The 21,366-nt window shown below is 42.6% G+C and overlaps 1 protein-coding gene across 2 annotated transcripts; it reads left to right on the forward strand.

The window, feature by feature from the left end:
- The first annotated feature begins 305 nt into the window (after window positions 1–305).
- efna1a (ephrin-A1a) lies at window positions 306–16,430 on the forward strand. Of its 2 annotated transcripts, none has more exons than XM_020640288.3 (5): window positions 306–652; window positions 12,611–12,906; window positions 14,431–14,496; window positions 14,592–14,687; window positions 14,813–16,430. In XM_020640288.3, exons 1-5 carry the CDS (start codon window positions 555–557, stop codon window positions 14,938–14,940), a joined length of 684 nt encoding a protein of 227 aa, XP_020495944.1. In that variant the 5' UTR covers window positions 306–554; the 3' UTR covers window positions 14,941–16,430. The 2 variants fall into 2 exon arrangements, with proteins under 2 accessions (XP_020495944.1, XP_020495945.1); XM_020640289.3 differs by having other exon boundaries at window positions 14,816–16,430.
- Window positions 16,431–21,366: the final 4,936 nt, after the last annotated feature.

The following is a 21,366-nucleotide window of genomic DNA, read 5'->3' on the forward strand; positions in this document are numbered from 1 at the left end:
AAAAGACTCAGAAAAGAATGAGTTACTGTAAAAATGACTCCCTACTAAAGGTTCAAGTATGACACTAAACATTCCACAAGTATCTGTAGATTTATAAATGTATAATTTAAATAAAATAAATATTAAAATGTTGTTGTTTTATCCAGACATACTGTACAAACTGCCTGGAGTCGTTATTATGTGCACAAAAACACATCCAGAGGAACCTGCGGAGCTCGCGGCTCTCGGACAGCCCTCTGATTGGTCTGCTCGGGGATAGTGGGCGGTTCTTGTCGCTGTGGGCGTTTCACAAAACCAGTCACCACGCTGCCCAGGCTTTCATTCACTACGGATTTGTCGAGTTAACCTGACCTCTATTCTGTTTCGATTCCAACATAAATCTTTTAGTTTTCGCCCGAAAGCCTTTTTGCATAGATAGCGTGTGTGTTTTTTTTGTTTCTGTTTCTTTTTTGATTCTTGGACGAGCTTTTCCTGGGTGAACTTTTAAGTTGTTTTTTTTTTTTGCACAACCTACCTGAGTTGTGTGTCTCTTCTCTGCACGCCTCCTCTCCACCATGGATTTGGTTTGGATTGTGGGCTTCGTGGTGATCGTCTGCGTTCGGTTCACTTCAGCGGAGCGGCACAGCGTCTACTGGAACAGCACGAATCCAAAGTAAATATTTCTTAAATTCTGTTTTCCTACTCTAAATCACTGCTCTTGAACTCACAGCTTCACACACTTGTTTTTGTCCCTCTTCTTTAGTATTAAACGCAAACACCAAATCGCCTCGTATCTCAAAAAAGGGAAGAACTTCTAACCTGATTTTCCGCGCAGATTGAGTCATTAGGATCTGTTTCCAGATACGTTAATGGAGTTACATCTCATGCATATTCAGCGAGCTTGTTGTGATGAATTTGTGATGGAGACCCGCTGCTGTTGTCATGATAATACAAGACAGTTGGGAGTCTCTTTCTCTCCCTACCCCCATCCCTCTTTTTCTAGACTCAAACCTGTTATTATGTTGCTGTTTACCTGTGCTACTTAGTCCAACCCGTTCAGATTCAATCTGTTTTGCAATCTGGCTAAGGGATTACTTGCATCAGGTTGTGTCATTTATTTACCTTGTGGGATTGGAAAGCTCGCCAGTTGCACAGCGTTTCCCTGTTTTTAAAGCAAGTGAGTTCCGATGTGTATGCAGATGTGCATGTGGAGATAAATGCAAGGGTTGCTTTTATGAGTGGATCTCTGCAAATGCTTCACCTTATTTGGATTCTTTATGCACTTTTATGTGTCTTCCAAGTATGCAGAAATGCATCGAAAACGAAGCAGTGATTCACTTTAATTACACTGATAAAAAGTCAATGTATCTTTGTGTTTTTGTGTGGCTTTTGCATCTTCATTCATGAGCTGAAACAATATTTTTCTTGGCAAAGGTCACATCTTTTGGGGTTGGTTTGCACAGGTCTGACTCACAGTGCACGGTGTTGAAATATCTGTTGCAATATCCTCCCATCTGACAAAGATTCCTAACCTCATGGACGGGGACGTTTGCTGTGTCTACTAAATCAAGAGGTATCGCAGTGGGGTTTAGGTGGATGTCAGGGAGACGTTGGGGTGTTCATATTTCACGTTGTAAGACGAGTAATAATGGTGTATGACAGAGACAGAGGAGGTAACTTGAGGCCTGCCCAGTAGGTCACGCTGTGGGAGAGAGATGGATTGCTCAGGGAGGAGAAATTGGAGCTCAAATTGTCGGGGTTATGGGGCCAGTCGGAATAAGTGGGGATCAATTAGAATTATGGTTGATGATGGCCGGGGTGAAATGGCTCTGGATACAAAGAGGGGTTAGGTTTACACTCCACCAACAGACTCCTACATGCATATAAACACACACCTACTCTCACACCCAGACGGGCAAGCACAAACAGAGACTCCTGGCTGATATTCAATCAATCTCAAAGCTGGGACTATCAATCACCAACAGACAGTGTCAAAATCAAGCAGTGTGGGACTCACACTCTCTGTCTGTGGTTTGCAAACACACAGATAAACACACTGTTCTCCCCTCAAGTTTACTGGAGTTGTTATGACATCCATAATAGTATCAGTACCACTAATGGGATGATACCATCAAGCACCAGTACGTTACCATTACCAATATCCCCTCAAGAATCCACTGGTTACATGAAATATTATTGTCATCACATTTTAGTCAAAGCCAGTAAAATATCAGAAATATTTTGATTGATTTTTTTAATATTATTGTATCTTAAGTTTGTTACTTTTCAACACAAAAGTTTACCCTACAAGTTTACTAGATGTGTTCCAATATCCAAACAAATATTGGTATTAATAATGGTATTGGTACCAGTGTTGGTATTGTTAATGGTATCAGTAGTACCAGTATTGATATCGATAATGGTATAAGTACCATTATTTATATCGATATTGGTATTGGTACCAGTGTTGGTATTGTTAATGGTATCAGTATCAGCCTCCAATACCAGAACCACACCTCTAAGAATCAACCCATCTGATCAACAGTCAGTTGTTGATGTCTAACATTATTGCTTGCATAAGTATCAATAATTGTATTGGTACTCGTATCAGTATAAAACCTATCCATACCCCAAATTGATGCCATAACCCAAATCCCCAACCCCAAGAATCAACCAGTTTAGGTTTGACCCTTTTTGTCAAAATAAGGAGTCTATGTTTACATTTCTAATCCTGCTGAAAATGTAGGTGTGTTGGTTGCATACACAGAGACATTGTCCCCTAATAATTTGGGACATCGTTTCTGTATCAGCCTAGGTTTGTGTTTGACTAGATAAATGTTAGTCAAAGCCAGTAAAATGTCTTAAATCCGTCCTTTATCACAAATAACACCTTCATGTTTTAATCACATTGGAATAATAGGTATTTGGTAATGTCTGATACTAAAGCCTATGTATTAAAATCAGAGTTGGAAAAAGAAATCTGGTTTTGGAGCATCTTTTAAAGCTTACATTCGAGCCACATTAGAGCTTTGGTATTGTCAGATAGGCAGTAATTATAGCACCAAAGCTTTTCCCTGAAGTCCTTGGTGCATAAGCATGTAGCTGTTCCCTCGCTGTAGAACCACACTGATCTGTCCTGTGTATATATACTGGTAATCCATGCTTTTGCACTTGCTATTTTTTCCCGGGTGACGGTGCTAAATCTCTCCCTTTGGCTATTCTTAATCCTGTATTCGCAGAAAAAAGCCCCGACTTTCTGCTTTCATTTCGGTACTTTTCATCCTTCCACAGCAATCCGTTCTCCCCTTTGACCCATTACTCGCTACAGTGAGTGTTGACGTCTGTCCTCTCTCTCATGAGACCTGTTTTTTCCTTTCTTTTACAGCCTTGGGTTTATTGTTCCTTCCCTGTTGGTTAGAAAGCTGTGGTTAATACAATTGATTTTAGATTGATCACTTTTGTCCATGATACAGGCTCATTTCCTTTTCCTCAGCATGTTTGTCGAGGGATTTAACAACACACTCGTACACACATATACTCTCATACATATACATGCACAGTGGCCTTGCTTTCCACTAATTTGTGCATGTGTGTGTGAGCTCGCCTTGGGGCCTGGCTGCTGACTTCCAAGGTCGTTTCTGCCTCCACTTTTTAACGACTACTTTCCTTCACGAGAGTAAAACATCCCCCTGACGCAGTGTTTTTTCAGCGCTTTCTGACCTTTTACTTGTCAGCGTATTTGTTACCTTTGTGTCTGATTAGCAACAGCTAAATCACCAGGACGGTTTTGATTCCCAGAAAGGGGCTCACCAGTGTTCCCGGTCAGCTCAGGTCCCGGCGTGCCAGCATGTTTATGTGTCTTTTGTACAACATCACCAGATTTGAGTGACTCACACTCTTGTACAAAGTAACACAGTCATCCACACACACACGTGCCACACACTTGTGATTGATGTTAACATCGTCCCAGGAGCCCCCCTGGACTTTACCACTCCCAACAAGAGGCAACAATCTGCTCATTCACTCCTTCTTCTTCCTTACTTTCCCTTTTTTCCCTGCTGACAGAGCATAGACCACCACCTCAACCACCCACTCCTCCTCCTCCTCTTCTCTTTGTACCTGTCTCCCCCTCTCTCCACCACCTCCCTCCCCCTCTTTTTGGCCAGGTTCCCTCTTTCACTTGGGTTCTGTGGTCTCGAGTTCTGCGAGCGATTTAACTGTTTCATGGCCAGTCTGCTTACATCTGGTTCAACGTGCTGTTTATTTGAACGTAATCATCATCACCTTGTTTGCTATGGTTACACATTCTTAACTAATCTGCTCAAAACGCTGATTTTTTTCCCTTTTTTTTTCTATGTGTTCCTAATGTGCGCCTTTGTTTGTAAAATGGAAAAAATGCACCTCCAGACAGTCTGAGCCAAGGACCAAACTCCTCCTTAACCATACAGATTAATATATCGACCATACAGGAAGTACTCCTCTGATGTCAGAATGGTCGAAAATATATCTACCATACAGCTGAAGAAAATGACTGATTACAGACATTTTGGGTTAAAATATGAATACAATATTTTGCTTTTGTTGTTTCATATTATCGCACTGAAATGAACATGAAAAGGTTGTTTCTTCCGGGTTTAGGTGGGTATTGCGTCATGTCGTACTGTATCATAGCGGATCATGTATTGCAGTGCTTCCCAAAGTGTGGGCCGCGGCCCCCTGGTAGGCCGTGTGGGTACTGCAGGTGGGCCGCGAAAAGCCCTCAACCAATTTTAAAAATAAAATAAATATCACAATAATGACGATTTACCATGAGTCAACCCTTTAAGTGATTAGTAAGTTTTGTCATGACTATTCATGGACATAATGTTTAGTAAACCTTTGTGTCTATCTTGCCATAATATCATGTTGTCATGTCCAATAATTTACCCTTACTGAAAGTTAGAGTCATAAAAACATTTTTATAACAGGCCCCGGAGTATTTTTTTTATTTCAAAGCGGACCGCGGCAGTCTTAAGTTTGGGAAAAGCTGATGTATTATATCATAACGGTGCCCTGGCTGTCTCGCCATAACCTGAAACCACATTTTAGACAGCATTGAGCTCTTTACAGCTAAAGATATCTGAACAGCTTAAATGCACCAATAAAGTAGGTATTCAAGGTGTGTCTCACCCACATGAAGGATTCATTTAGTTATTTATCCATTCAAAATGCTCGATTATTGTAATGTTTTAGATTAACCGTACTTACCATATCTGGCACTGTGGGTTCAATTCACAATCTTCTATAAATGTTGTGTTCGTTCAAATGAGGGAGTTATTCGAGTTATGTTTCACTTTCTTTGCTTTTTAACCACTCCATGTGGGTGTTTTTGTAATGCTTCCCATACAAATTGGGGGAATGGTCTTCACGGTGAGCCACAGAAAGAGGAAAGTAACTGGTGTGACTGATTGGGGGTCAGAGTTCGGGATGTGATGAAGTAGCACAACCTCTATCAATCTGTCAGTCATCCTGTCACGGCGGTGGTCCCTGAATACTGAACTGCCACTCAGGCCAGCCCCTCTTCTTCATCCAGCCTCTGGGAAACTCTCATCCCCCCCACTTTCTGTCTTTTCTTGGTCCTTCACTCCTTCTCCAGCTTTTATCTCAACTTTACAAGCTGTCCCTTTTTTCAGTCTTTTATTTCCTAAACTCCAATTCTGGCTCTTTGGGAGATGGGGGGGGAGGGGGGGAAGCATGCTAAGAGGTGTGGAATTTTTTTATCGTTCTTGGCACCCATGGCAATCCGTCACAAGGCACTTTGCCCTTTCCTTCACGCTTTTTTTCTTCCCTGTCAGCTCTCGCCCTTTAAGCTTCCTTCTTCTACCTCGTCTATGAAAAGCCACTCATGTCTTCCCAGCAAACCGGTTTCTTTATTTCCCCCTTCCTCCTTGTTTTTTTTCCCCCTTCTCTATCCATACAAACTTTCTTGAAGTGGAAGAGCCAGTCGAAGAATTCAAACCACGAAAGGACAGCTTTTTTAAAGGAAGAAAAACAAAGAGTTTAAGTGTAGGAGGAGGGTTTGTTTGCCTTCTGTGCGTGTGTACGTGTTCAGGAGATAGCAGATAAGATTGAATTACCACATCAGCCCAGCAGGATCAGGTGGACGCAGTAGATGACGATTTCGTATATTTCCAAGTAATCTTAACTGAAGCTATACTTTCCTGGAAAAAACATCCAGGTTTCCCACTTCACTTCCTAATCCAGTCTGCACTCTAAACCCTCAAACCTTTGTCGTCATTCTCCTCAGTAAACTCCATCCCCCCCCCCACCACCACCACCTCACATTATGTCCCCTCCCACCTTCCCGTAATCTGGCTCTGTAATCTGTCTGCTGAATTCAATCAGGAGAAAAAACAGTCCGTGGGACTGTTAAGGGTCGTCCGCTCAATGATCATCACAGTGTGTTGATGCTTCAGATCCCTTCATAATCATCTGTAAGGAGACTTTTACCCCCCTGGGACCATATTAGCAGTTTCACTCCAACAGTCTGATTTTCTTCTCAGTCGGTATTCCCACTTGTTTGCAGCGTCAGATACAAACAGGCCTTGTTTTATTGACTACAACAGATAGATACAGAACGAGGCCAAAGGTTAGAGCTTCCTTCACGGGGCGTGTTGTTACCTAAAGTCTTCATGCTGTCTGCTGTGTGTGTGTTTCCCTATGAAGTGTAGCACTTCCTGGCTACGTCTTTTCCCGGGAAAACAGCGTATCCTGTCTGCACAATAAACAATACGGTTCTCACACAGCAGCACACGCGAGACTGTAAAGGAGTTGATTGTGTTCCCTTTGGCTTGTGTGTGTTTTTTAAACTGTGAGAATAAGTAGATTAGGAGTGATTAATAGTGCCTAATTGTTTTTGCGACTGTTGAGCCTTGAGGATGATTTGGGGTCCACCCCCTCCCTCCGTCTGTCAAAAATCTCTGTCTCTATTTCGGATTCTCCTCTTGATCAATGTCACCTCGGTCAACCTTGCAAATGTCCGCCCTCCCCATGCCCATCCTTTGGCCTCTTCCTTATCTCCGCTGCAGACTTCCTCTGCTTCTTCCCACTCTTATCCTTTTTCTCTCTGCGGCTCTTTACAACTGTTTAATCCTACACAAAAATCTGAGAAGAGGAAAAAAAACTCTTTGAACACAGATTTATTGCTATATCATGATTGGGATGGCACATTTTCTCTCATGAAGGGAGAGATTCTGATTGTGTGACTTGTTTGTCAAGTCTTGGTGACACCAGCAGTGTGTGTTTGAATGTTTGAATGAGGAAGATAAACCAGAAAAAAAAACAGATATTATCTCTGAAAATGGACCATTGTGTTTGTTTAGTTGTGTAAACAAAATGGTTATTGTGTAACTTTGAGTTTTTTTGTCAAGCATGATGTCTGACTAAGAGTGTGCCCACTACAACTACTGACACCCCCTAGAGGCCAGTTGTGGTGTAACAATTAAAAATGATGAATTCTGTAAGCAGATAAAACTACTTCTACCACAAATTAATTATGTGGCCCCATACTCACTGATTGAAAATTCCCCATGAAATTCATTAGGCTGTGTTTGCAGACACAAAACCCCCTGTGTATAAAGTTTTTACCTTCCAGAAATCAATCCGCCAAAAATCGATTTTCCTTGTGCGGGTATTTGCTTCCTGAGAAATGTGATGTCTGTGTTGACCTTTCTGTTCTGGCCCTTATAAGATACAAATGGCTCCGGGGACAGCGCGAGACAAGTGCGAAAGAGCATATGTATTCATCTAAGCCTTCTCAGAGCCAATTATTTCTCAGCTGGACTTAAAGCTTTGTCGATTTGTTCGGTTCTTGCAAAGGAGTCGGGCCAGTTCAGACGGTGAACGTCGGTGGAATGACCAATGATCTGCACAGACAAAGGTTGAGTGACAGATGAAAGAAAACTCATGGAGAAGGATGACAAAAAAAAGTCACACGGTGCAAAAGAATGAAGGCTGTTGGGATATGATGTTGAAAAAGGGGGAGGGGCTAAAAGGAGTTGGACCATATTTGTTTCTATGACAACCCAATGCCGCATTGTGCCTGGCTCTGAAAATGGTGTGGGTCAAAAAAGTGGCATTCTTTGAATACCACCAGGACAGGTTATGATTGGTCCGGCTTGTCTGCGGCGGGTTGGGGGAGGGGCAGATTGACACGAGGATCTGGTTTGCTTATTGAGCATTGAAAGACGGACAGGGAGTGGGCGGGGATGGCTGGCAGTGATGGATGAAAAGATAGATGGATGAAACAACAAGAGTTGAGCAGTAATGTTAAACGGCCTTCCTCAAGTAGGCTGGTTTGACTTTCTCAGGTAACTTTAATCGACACATGTTGAAAGTTACACCTCCCTCCCTCGTGTACAGTTTTCTTTCATAAGTCAGTGTACACCTCACACTTTTGGCTCTACAACCACCACACACACACACACACACACACACACACACACACAACATCAGTCAGTGTGTCTCTTTTTGAACTCCTAAACACCATCTCTGCCTGTGAACAATAGAGATAGAGGGGAAAAAAAAAAAAAAAAAAAGCTCCACCCTGCCTGTCTCACCCCTCACTCGGTCCCCAGCCTTCATCCCCTCGCTTGTCCACTCTAAGCCCCCTGTATTAAGCAGGGTCTGGTGCTGATGAATGGACCACAGCTCAGCCTCTGCTCCACCCAATAATCCGGGGGGCTTGGACGAGCCGATTATAGGTGGTCCCCGCATTCCCGTTTCGCTCATCTATGACCTCCTCTGCCTGTCACCTTTTGGGTCACATTAATTGCGTGTGTAAAACCCGGTAGGAAAATAATCATGTTTTGCGTGGTCAGGGGGGCTTCAGGGTTAAGTAGGAAAGATGTGCTGCTCATAAATGTGTTCCTCCGGTGCCTTTTAAGGACCTTAAAACACATCTGAATCGATCTTTAAAGAGGCCAACTCCGGGCAGGGCACTTAAAGATGTCTGACTTTTAAAGTATAAAACTCTCCAGCGCTGACTTGGCGAATTAATGTCCGACCTTTGATCCACATTGCGCCCCCCCCCCCCCCCCCTTTAGCCTCAGAAGTCCAGCATTCCAAAGGGCGATAGAGAGCAGAGATGAGAGGCTGATGGATGGATGAAAGGCGGGGGGGGGGGGAGAGGTGGAGAAGAAAGCAAAATGCTGGCTGGAGAGATTAAAGAAGAGAGATTAGACTCCCTGGTCCTGAAGAGGCTCCAATAAATGGAATTCCTTCTCAGGATAGGAGGTGGTAGAGTGTGTAGTCTATATTTCAGCAGATTGTGTGCTTGCATACACACATTTTGTTTCCCCCACGTGATGTTTTTTTCACTGCTATCATCTGTATGGCATTTTTTTTGTATCCACCTTATCATGACTGAGAGACACTCCCACATTCCTCCCGAGGTCTACAGGCGCATAAACACACATAAACAATCCCAGAGACACACACACATGCACACGAGTCCCTTACTGCATATCTGCCACAAATCATCCTTAAGTAGTGAATACAAACCACTCCCCCAATGCTGTATCTTCTGCAGGCTCTCAGAGCGTCGCTGTCATCGAAAGAGAGAATACCGGGATAAACAATGGGAATAAATGACGACAGAGAGAGAGAGGGGAAACAGTTTGGAAGAGGAAAAATAACAAGAGGACACACACTGTGGGAGACAGAAAGAGAGAGAGAGGGTTTATTCTGCTAAAGTGAAGGTGGCAGGATTTGACTTTGTTAGCGAAACCTTTTCACAGGTTTGCTTTGAAGTGCGTTACAATCAGTCAATTAAGCAGACGATGTGGGAACGTTTCAATGGCCGAGGCGTTAGAGGGGAACAAAAGGCAGCGGGATAATTAAAACTATTTGACATTAATAAAAAGGGGGCTAGTCGGGCCTCCCTGGGTGCATATTCAGTCTAAGTGAGATATTTTATCACAGTTTGAATGGAGACACTGTATGGAACTGTGGCACTGATAAAGCGACTGTAGCACTCGCATACTCAAACTTCAAAACTTCAAAAGCCATTTTCAACTCAAGCACCTTTAACCCCCCCTGCCCAAAGCCTATTCATGCCCTAAAACTCCCCTAAACTATCCACCCTAAAAGGGGCTGGGAAGTGGGGACCGGGAGGGCATAATTACCCCCCTCCAGGGCGACTTTAATACCCCTTTTTTGTGTTTTAATTGCACCCCCCTTCGACCCTCTTTTGATGAACACATTGGGAACATACCACGACCGGTTGTGGGGGGTGTAGAGAGTTTTGTTTGTGTGTGTTTGCTCTGTTTGCAGGAGGGGGGGGTGATAACTCTGTCAGGGTGAAAAAGCAGACAACAGTGTTTGTTCAATAGTGCTATCGATTCGCCTGGAATTGAAAGTGGCAGGGGGAAAAAACACTTTAGCGGCCAATCTGGTAAACAGAGCGTGGCAGGCAAACTGCAGATAAGCACTAAGCTGTCTGGACCGTGGCAAAATGGTAATTATTGCTCCCCCCTCCACTAAAAAGTTAGTGGGAGCACACAATTATCAGCACAGTTAGCTGGAAGTTTCATCAGTACCCTAAAATGGTGACTTGTTTTTTTGTAGCAGCCCCCATGTTGCTGTTGTAATGTTGACTAATCTGCTCATCAGTATTGAGGGAATGCAGTCAGGCAGAAAGGGGGAAACGGGAAAGGGGGGGGGGACTAAAAGGGGGGAGGCAAGAGTCAGGGCTCTGTGTTTGGAGCCAAAGCGTCTGTCCTTTTTTTTTTTAACAGGGGGGAACCAGGGAGACCCCTGCCCACAAACAACAACAGCACCTAACGAGTGACAGGGGCCCGCGGTCTTTGATCACTGGTAACACATATGGACCCTGTCACACTAACACAAACACCCCAAATGCTGCTTGTAACTTTTAAGGGGTGGGTTATGAGAAAACGACAGAGTTCTCGAAGAAAAAATCTGCTTTAAAAAAAGGGGTTCAGAGGGGAGTTTCTTTCCCCCGCCAAAGGTGTCTGGTTAGCACCCTGCAGGCTCTCGAGACCTCATAACTCTTAGATCTGTAGATCTGATTAAACAGCAGCCGGTAATTCAAGTCACACTGGTTGCCTGCCTCTTTGTGGCCATGATGTACCATCCGTGTGTATTCATTGCAAAAGCAACAAAACCCTATATTGGACACACATTCTCCATGCGTATTGTGAAAACATTTAAGTCTGTCAAATTTCATCCATTCTCGTGTGTGTGTGTGTGTGTGTGTGTGTGTGTGTGTGTGTGTGTGTGTGTGTGTGTGTGTGTGTGTGTGTGTGTGTGTGTGTGTGTGTGTGTGTGTGTGTGTGTGTGTGTGTGTGTGTGTGTGTGTGTGTGTGTGTGTGTGTGTGTGTGTGTGTGTGTGTGTGTGTGTGTGTGTGTGTGTGTGTGTGTGTGTGTGTGTGTGTGTGTGTGTGTGTGTGTAAACAGAAGGTAGCTACTGCTCTAAGTTGTTGAAAGATGGGAATTACTGGGAAATGTGTGTGTGTGTTCCTATCGGCTGGCTAGCGCTCCAGGCCGGTGATAGATGGCTGTGGCAGAGAAGAGAGCATTAGCTGTGGCCACCCCTGGAGCAGCAACTCAGTCAGGGGGAAGGGGGGACAAAGCTGAAATACCTTTTAGACAGTTCACTGCAGATAAACTCATAATATCTGAGGTAAGAAGTCCTGGAGGTGGAAAGGAATCATGGACAGTCCAGTTAGGACCAGCTGCATCAGAATGAACTAAAGAGCTAAAATGCTTACTTTTTTTTTTTTTTTTAAATGCTCTTTGACCCGGGTTCAAGAGAAGCTGGAGGAAGTTTAGTTTACTTAAAGACCATCGTAAAAAAGGGTGGAGAGGGCGGAGGAGTGAAGGGAGGGATGGAGGGTATGGGCAGACAGCCTGACTGTCTCTCTGTGTTTGTAATGAGAGGGAGTGTGGTGGGAGACGCTTACAGACCATCACCAGACTCATGTTGGACGTGTCTGCCTTGTCTCTCACACCCTAATGAAAGGGTTAAAACATATGTGACCCTTATTTTTACACATCATGTCCTCATCCTAAAGTGTTTTCCAGCTCACGTCGAGGTTTATTTTGTCGTCGTGCTCTTCTATATCTGTGCGAGTGCGTGTGCGTGTGTGTGTGTGTGTGTAGCCCTCGCAGATGTCAGTACTCATCTCCCATCTTGCCGGCTAACTGACTGCTAATGTTTCTCTGTAAACATCATTCAGCTCAATTGGGACGCAGGATCAATGTGCACTCATGCTAACTTGCAACACTGCGGCAGCTAAACTCGCTCCCGGTTCATCCATATTTATGCACGTGTTCTCTGCAGATCATGCTTCCCTTATTGCGTTTTTTTTTCCTCTTCATTCCACCCCACCCCAACACACACAAATACTCACTCACACACTTTCTCCCCCTCCTGCTCGCTATCACTCATCCCCATTCCTTTCAGTTTTTCCTTTGATTTCCCCGTTGTACACCAGCATGAAGCCGATCAATACATAATCACAGGTTTTTGAGGCTTATATTTATTAGTGCTCCCATGCTATAAGCACGGTTATCAGTCTCCTGCCACTGGGATAACCCTCCTCCCTCTCCTCCCTCTCCTCCCCTGCAGGTTTCTATGGGACGATTACGCCGTGGAGGTAAAGCTCAACGACTACCTGGACATCGTCTGCCCCCATTACCCTCAGGGCGAGGTGCCGCAGCTGGACGCCGAGCGCTACGTGCTCTACATGGTGGAGCGAGAGGACTTTGAAACTTGCAAGCCCCAGTCGTACGACCAAATGCGCTGGGAGTGCGGCCATCCATTTGCTCCTCACGCGGCGGAGAAGTTCTCAGAAAAGTTTCAGCGGTTTACTCCGTTCACTCTGGGGAAGGAGTTCCGCCAAGGAGAAAGCTACTATTATATCTGTAAGTGTCTGATTTGTTTTTTTTCTCTGTATGTCAGTCATGTATCTTTTGGTAGTCTCACCACGTTAAAGGCTTTATATGTGATTTTTCACACTTAATTAAATGTAATAGAAATCAAGTATCTCCTCTGAAAATAACTCTGAGTCATGACTGTCTACAATGGGTGTAACACCCGAGTCCCACTGTCTGTGATGTTTTCAGAGTTTTCAGAGTCCTATCTTCAGTTTGTTTACATCGCCTGGACGGCCGGCTGACTCCTCCCCTCGTGTATAAAAGTTGTTTAATTGAGGGACTAGAGAAAAGAAGAATAACATACTGTACTCACTGCTTAACTGTGTTTCTAGATCACGCTCATTTCAGGTAAATTTACATGCAGTGTGAAGATATGAGCATAATAAAGATCACTAGCATTAGCATGCTAACACAACAATGCAGCGCAAGTCGTTTTGGTTTCATGCTGGTGCTCAAGGGTGAAATCTGCTGGATCAAAAAATCACATATTAAGCCTTTAAGGCCTCTTGTTTTGAACTCATTTCTTATATCAGCATGCTTGGGAACCACATTGGTTGATCAGCCATTTATTTACTCGTCCTTACTCATTAAATAGGGAGCTAAATAAACACTCTTAGACATTACTTGGCTCATTTAACTCGTCGTTCATGGTGTCACTGCTGTTTTAGTTAGCTCACTGCATTACGGTAAATAGAGTGAATACCCCTCAGCTTTATAGAGATTCTTAGGATGAATGTTGAGATACTTTGAGTTGACTATGTAGAATACATAATTGTCAAACATTTGGACAGTACTGCACTCACTTATGAGAGTTTGCATGAACAATGTCAACATGGTATAATTTTTTTCAACATCCTATTTAAAATGTTGGAATGCTAACATCTCCTAATTAAACTAAACACAAGTAGACAGTTTATTTTCCCCCAAGTGACCACTAAATTGGTTTCAGATACTCTGCAACGGGTCCCTATCAAATAAATGTGGATCCATTTAATGGCGGTGAAAAAATGTCCTTTGAAATCACGTGTGTCAGCACCTTAAACCTTTTCACTTTTAAGTCGGGACCAAGAATGGCTTAACATGTCCACATTTATTAAAAAAGACACAATTCTGCAGTCTTGCTGTCTTTCTCTAAAAACTGTAATATGCTGCAGCTTTGTGGGCGACTCTTTGAATCTTAACATGGACATTTAGTGGGGTGTCGGCTCATTATGGCGAGATTATGTAGTATTTACCCCGCTAAGATGTAGCTGCAAAGAGCAAGCAGAGTTGTCACACTGACCATGGCTGTAATTAGATAAACGGCAGGACAAGACACACTTTACCCTGCTCACAGATGGCGTCCTAAAGCTTTGTCCCCGCGTCAGACTGTTGCCAAGTTTGTGTGTGTGTGTGTGTGTGTGTGTGTGTGCATGAGCGCATGCATGGAGGTGAATTAAGGGGCCAGAGGGGGATAAGTGCATTAGTTGGGATGTTAACGCCTGTGTTGTTTCTTTCTTTTTTCCCTGTCAGCTAAACCTTTGCACCACCATGGTCAGGAGTGCCTCAGGCTCAGGGTGGATGTCGTAGCTGCTGATGGTGAGTTCAAACACCCTCCTGGTTGTAAGAAGAACAGAAAAATCTCCTCAGGTAGATAAAGAGTAATTGATGGATTTTTTTTTCTTGTCTTTCAGGCTCTCAGGAGGCCAGAGTGGCTAAAGGAGGCACAGGTGGGGCTGGAGCTGGAGCTGGGGGTGGGGTTCACAACCCGTCCAACAGACTGCCTGCAGGTATGTTGACCAACCCTGTGTCCTCTCTAATTATCCCTGACCTTTAAACAACCCAAGTACATTCAGGATTACATGGGGGGTGTAAATGTGGTACTAATGTGACCTCTTTCTCTCGTCTCTTCAAGCAGATGACCCGGTAGTGATCCTGCCGGACGTCCAGAAGAGCGTACGGACGAACTCTGCAGTGGCGGCTACGTCCCTCTCGATCCTTTCTCTACTGGTCCCTTTTTCATTACTACTGTTGTTGCACTGAGAGGACGAGAAAGGACTGCTGTTGGCAGACGTTCTTGCATTTTCAGGGACTACACAATGAAGACAGTCCGTGGGGATGAAACCACTGACTCAAAAAGACAGTTTTCGGTGCCCAGTGCTGGCCACAGGGAGAGACTTTTGAAGCTTGTAAAGTACAGCTGGACTCTCTTGCACTACACGTGCGAAGCAACTCCTGAGCATTTGAGACAAAGTGTGTGTGCTTTGTCATATTTTTCTAAAGTTGATGGTAGTTTTTTGCCTGGAAAGACCAATTTAACTTAGTGCTCTCTCCAAAAGACATGAACCTGTTTGGATGATAAGGTTTGAAAAAATATGAAGACGTCAAGGAAGAACCCAAAATGGCTGAAGAACAATCAAAAGGAACTCTATGACTTATATAGATATAGAGAGTAATTGGGAAAGTTTTCACGTACCCTTTGAGCCAAAGATCAGTCATCTCTCCAACTTGTACACTATTCCACCCTCGACTATTGTGTACTATTTGTTGTATTGTTCTTGTAATGGTAATGAGTGGCATTGACGTCCCAAGTGATTACTTTCTCTAAATGTAGCATTGACAGACACACGGGGCAGTTCTCATCACAATCATTCCTTTGCAAACTCGACCATGTGCTTCTATACTGTAGCACTAAACCTGCACAGTACAGACACACCATCACACACACTGACGTCAGATGACATAAAAAAAAAACACACCACATTGAACTGTGTTATGTGTACATTCTGTGAAGGTAATTTATGACATTTGCAGCTGAGAAGTTTTACTGTATATTCCATAAAAGAGATGTTTACTGTTGGTAACAGGGAGAGCTTTTTGTTCCTCTCTCTCCTGGTAGAGTTAGTACTTATGTGAAAGGAGAGAATGGGTGAAAGCAAGAACGTGATTGATTGAAAGAGTGATGAGACAAAATGTTTTTTCTGCCAAAAAGCAAACACTGAGATGTTGTGTGTTCCTGCAAGGAGGCTGGCCTCCTCTGTTTGTTGGATCGTGCCCCTGTACTGGTTAGACTGTCTGATATCAAATCTTTACTTCCACAGGACCCTGCCCTGTGTTTCATGGTGCTCTCCCTTTGTGTTTTCACTCTCAATTTGAGAATATTCTCTTCAAAACATCACCTTTAGTAATCAGCTACGTAGACTTTCACAATAATTTTCCCTCTTTTTGAACAAAGTGTTTGAGCAGTTTCTCACACAGACAGGACACAGCATCAAACCCAGTTGCCAAGCACATCTTCACCCGACAGGCTGGCTCGATCGACAGACCACAACAGTGTATGACTACCGTTGAAGTCAGACTTTTTTTTATCTGAATTCTTGTTACCTAATTTTGTACATGTGTAAGTAAGAGAAGTGTATAATATGTATATGTATATATATACATAAGATTATATAATAGACCTTGTTTGATAAATATGCTTAATGTGAAAATTTCATGTGAAATAAAAAATGATATTTTTTGGAAAACCAGAACAGTTTTCTTGTGATTATTGTTTTAGCAATGCTAGCTAGGCTAATGATTGTGTAGCTAGCATGGCTGGTGCCTGAATGTTTGTGGTTCAGGGGCATATATCTTTAAGGGGCTGTCAAAAAAGTGAATAAAGACATTCATAGTTTCCATTGGATTAATCCTAATGACTTTTGTTATCTCTCAACTTTAATGGGGCATGCTAAAATATGATAAGTGCTAGGAATAAATAACTGTGGTATATTACTTTTTTTCCTCTTTAGATGAATTGTAATAACTTAAGAAATAAGTTTTCTTAACTTTTAATGTGCCATCATAACACTATAATGTTGACATACCTAATGTTTTAATTTAGGACCAAATACCTGTAAATCTAGGGAAACTACAATTAGCCATAGCTGTGCAATGTCTTTGGTGCTAAATTGCTAATGTTAGCATGCCAACATATTAGTTTGATGTTTTTTTTGTTCTTTTTTATTAGTCAATTTATTGAACATGTTAGGAAAATACAACAATTAATCAAGATGTTGAACATACATTTTATCTTATAAGGTTTCATTTTGTGACATTACCATTGTCATCATGTTGCTCGTTTTGGCATCTATAGCTAACAGCTAAAGTGCAGTCTCAGATAGCTGCTAGCATGGCTGTACTCTTGTTTACACATTAATTTAGTCGAAGGTTTAATTATCCTTCCTTAGAAAGAACCAACAATCAAGCTTGCTGTGGCATCTCAAATGAGAGTTGATCTTAGCTCTAAAAAGCTTTCAGTACACCCAGACCTTTTCTGATTTTGTTCACACAAGAGAGATCTCCAAAAGGAGCTAACAGATAATGACTTACACACACGCATGTGTCAGAAGTTAGAATAGAATCAACTTTAAGGTGGCTTAGAAAAGCTAGAAAAGATATACCGATAAGAAAAGAAGAGAGGGCCACTTCATGTTTTAGCACAGGTGTGATCACTCTTCTGTCTTTATCTTCTGCCAAGCCTCCACCTTTAGCTACAACCCCCATTCCAACACACACACACACACACACACACACACACAGCAGGTCCTCTTTTCTCCAACCAAAACACTTTGCTCGTCTGCAGGTTGCATGACAAGCAATTGTTCTCGTCTCTCCCTTTCCAGGGGAGCTTTATGGCCGTGACAGTTAAAACAGCTGTAGCGGCAAAAACTGGTGCCACTGCCTCACAACTCCCCAATGTTTTCAAAGGGTTGGCTGTAAATTAAGACTGGCGGACAAGGCCCCCTTAACCGCCCGACCCCTGGAAGAGGCTCCACTGAGTAGTGGGTCGTCAAGACTAAACAATTCTCTTTATTTGCTCACTCGTTCAGTGTTCTGGCTTTAAGTAAATTTATGAGTAAGTGTGAAACTTTAACACTGTAATAAATGTGAAGGGTGCTCAGGAGATAAGCAGAGCAAACATGAAGAACAGAAAACAAGAACTATCCTGAGGACAATGTTTAACAGGAACTTTTAGGTACAGTTATAGAACCAAAATTCATAGATCATGCACATTACAAGCTGCAGTATATTGTACTTGTTGAACATGTTTGGATATTTGAAATTTGAAATAAAAAAATGGACAAAGTTTTCAAATACCATGATGCCTCTAATGTTAAGCCTTTACATGAAAATGACATGGCCAAGCACCCAGTTTTCAAATGAAAGTACTTTCTTGAGCACCCCCAATTTGAGAGTCCTTAAGCTAAAATATGTTTTTAAGAGTCAGAGGAGTATTTAAAGAAGCTGAACATTTCTTCACCAGAGTATTGTACTTTATTACTTTGTCTATTTTTATTATTTTTACACCAAAACACAAAGACGACAAATGGTATACATGTAAACCTACTTGACAATAAACCTTATTATTCTGTCTATCAGCAGGTCTTTTTTTAATTGGTGCTGAATTATATTTAACTGTTTTTAATGGCAATCAAACCTTCTTAAAAACACTTTTTTACCCATGTTCCTGTGATGATGTTAGCATACCGATGTAAGCATTTAAGCCAGAAACTTCAAAAGGATTCACAGAGCTGCAAGCAAGGCAGAGATTGTCTACAGATCACCATTTTTGGAGGGAAAAATTGCAACACACAGCAGGCACAAATGGGGCTTCGATTCTCAAATGCTAAAATTAAGGTATTAACCAATTTATCTGTCTTAAGTGTGTATGCTATTTAAATTTCAGCGGATGCTGTTGGTTCCTGCAAGAAAAAAATCACCATTCAGTGTAGGTTTGGCATGGCCAGCTGGTCTATCTCTGAGTCAGGCCTCACTATCAGCAGGACTCATGACGGCCAGTCCCTGTCTGCCTGCAAGCGTATGTTACTATTCAGAAGAGCCAGGACTATCTGGCTTACAGGTCCTCTGGGAGGTTACCTAATGTTATTGTATCTATTTGTAGCATTTATAAGCTTCAGAGCTAAAAGAATATGGGGACTCTGGGTCCTGTTAATATCAAAGCAGATGTTCATAAGCAGTCAAAGAACAATAGACTGACCCATGACTGACATTTAAGCCTCATTCAATTTTTTTTATGCAGTGTTGGTGCACTAAATGTATGGATTACATGTTCTTTTAATGCATGTTTCCAAGCTCTTTTCTTTGAGTCCTGTTTTAGAGCCTGTAAAAGCTTTAGGTGACGGCAAGGTCAGACTTGGCCGATGGGAAGGAAACTCCTTGGTTATACTGAGTGAGTCGGAGCCTGTGGGCCAATCGGCACATTTTGGTCCCCTGCCATTGCAGGACGGTCGGGGTGTGGTCTCCTCTTTCCCGGCCGTCTCCACTGCCAGGGTCATCCGTCTTGTTCCAGCTCATGCTTTGGTTTCCTGTCTGTGCCACTTAGTCATTTTCCTTTTTTTTAATTCATTCTTACTGACACCCTTCTCTTGTTCTGCCCCTTTAAATCCATCTTTGTATCTCGTGTTGTGATTCATCCTCATGTCACCCTTTCATCCTGTCATTACTCTAGATCACTCTCTTTTCTGTTTCTGTATCAAATATGTTAAATCTCCATTGCCCTCAGCTCTCCGCCTCGACTGCCAACTCCAACTTTCACTCTTTCTCTGTCCGTCTCTGGATGGTTTTGAGGTTTTGCTGTGAAATGTGTGGGTGGGGGAAAAAAACTCTTTTCAGTGCAGTGAAATGATAACCTTTCATTTTTCAGTCTGACAAGATGTCAGCAGTGTCACTGAGTGTCTCAAGAAAGGCTTTTTATGGTCTCAGTGGGGCCACATTGAGGGCAAAACCCCACGTCTTACCCCTCTTATTGCATCTATCCTCATTACATCAACCTCTGTCAAAATTCTCTTATTGAAGACAGAAATTATGAAAAGTTGTGAATGCGTCTCACATTCAAAGTCAGGAAACAGAAAACTTGTACAAAAATGAAAGCAAGACCTTTTTGAAGTTACCGCTGGGAGATTATATAGCTGGCATCTAAACAAATGTACACAATAAGTAACTTTTTGATTGGAGAATGAATAAATAATAAATATTTCAGATAGCCTACTCTATACCCTATAGCCTACCCTATAATAAACCTGGCATAATACCTATTAAAACTTGATTGTGGCTTTACATTATTCCAGGTAACTTTAGGTCCGTTTTAGACCAAAGTGTCAAGCTACTTTTAAAGATAACGTTGTATAAAATGTAAGATTAATAATGAAATCAGAGAGTCTGTACAGGTTTGATTCCCACAGCTCGTAAAAGCCAGAAAAAGAAAATTACTCATTTACAAAGGTTGTGTTCAGACTAATAGTAGGGGACACAGGATTACTGTGCAATTTACAAGTAACTGTACTTTCTCAAGTGTCTCCTCCTTTGTGAACACTGCCACACACTCACCAAAATCCAGCTGTGGTGCTGCTGGTGGTCACTCCTGCTTCATATGAAGGGTTTTAAAAAGGAAAAAGCAGCTCAAGTCATTAAGGTCATTTGTGATGGGACCTTCTTTTTTTTTTACATTTCTGTCTGTGCATCAGATTAGACTTGCATGCAATCATGTAAATAAAGAACAGGGCTAAGTCTGGGAAGAAGCTTATGCACTACATGTTTGAATCGAGGGATTAAAAGGGAAAAGTCACAAAGATGCTTACACTGTTCATATACACAGACGGTAAATGGCCTATAAAATGTTTAGTGAAGCTGATATTTTTGTCTGATAGCCTGCAGTAAAAAAAAAAAAAAAAAAAAGACGGCACAGATGGGTGCCTTCAAAGTAAGTATTGGAAAGAACAAGGAAAAGAAAAAGTGATTAACTAGTTCACATGTGGCTACGAGTAAGAGCACAACTGCCTACCAAGCAAAGGCTTTGGTCTAATTGCCAAAGTAAGAGAGATTCTGGTAAATAGCAGGTTGCCTTTTATCCAGTCTGCTCTTGCAACAGCTTGCAGACATTCATGGAGGGAGGGAGGGAGGGAGGGAGGGAGAGGGAGGGGGAGGGGGGGGGGGGTGTTGCGAGGCAAGATGGGGCTGCAGCCAAACAGCACAACAGGCAGAGAGCTTACACACAGAGAAGTGTTGACTCTTTTACATTTGTTCTAAAGTTATGGGAGCTTTTGAAACCCTGTAATGATGCCTTCAGCCTGGCTATGCTTTGTTTATGCACAGCAGGGATTCACTGGAAAATGAGCACAGGCAGCCTTTTAAGAGTTACAGCGAGAGAAGAAAAAATTGCCAACATCAGATCACTTTAGAACTAGATCCTTAGCTTACGTTGTCTGATTGGAACAAACCTCTGTGGGCGAAAGGAAAGAAAATGCTTCACAGCACATTGCATGTCATTAACTGCAAAATGGGACGAAAAAGATTTGCCCCTTGCACAGAGGGCGGCATTGAGAAGTTGATAATAAGCCCTTGGGCAAGGAATATGTCATACATACAAGAATTCACTACAATACTTGCATAGTTTCAGGTCCTATGTGA

This window comes from Labrus bergylta, chromosome 19, assembly GCF_963930695.1.
Source record: "Labrus bergylta chromosome 19, fLabBer1.1, whole genome shotgun sequence".
Lineage (NCBI taxonomy): Eukaryota > Metazoa > Chordata > Actinopteri > Labriformes > Labridae > Labrus > Labrus bergylta.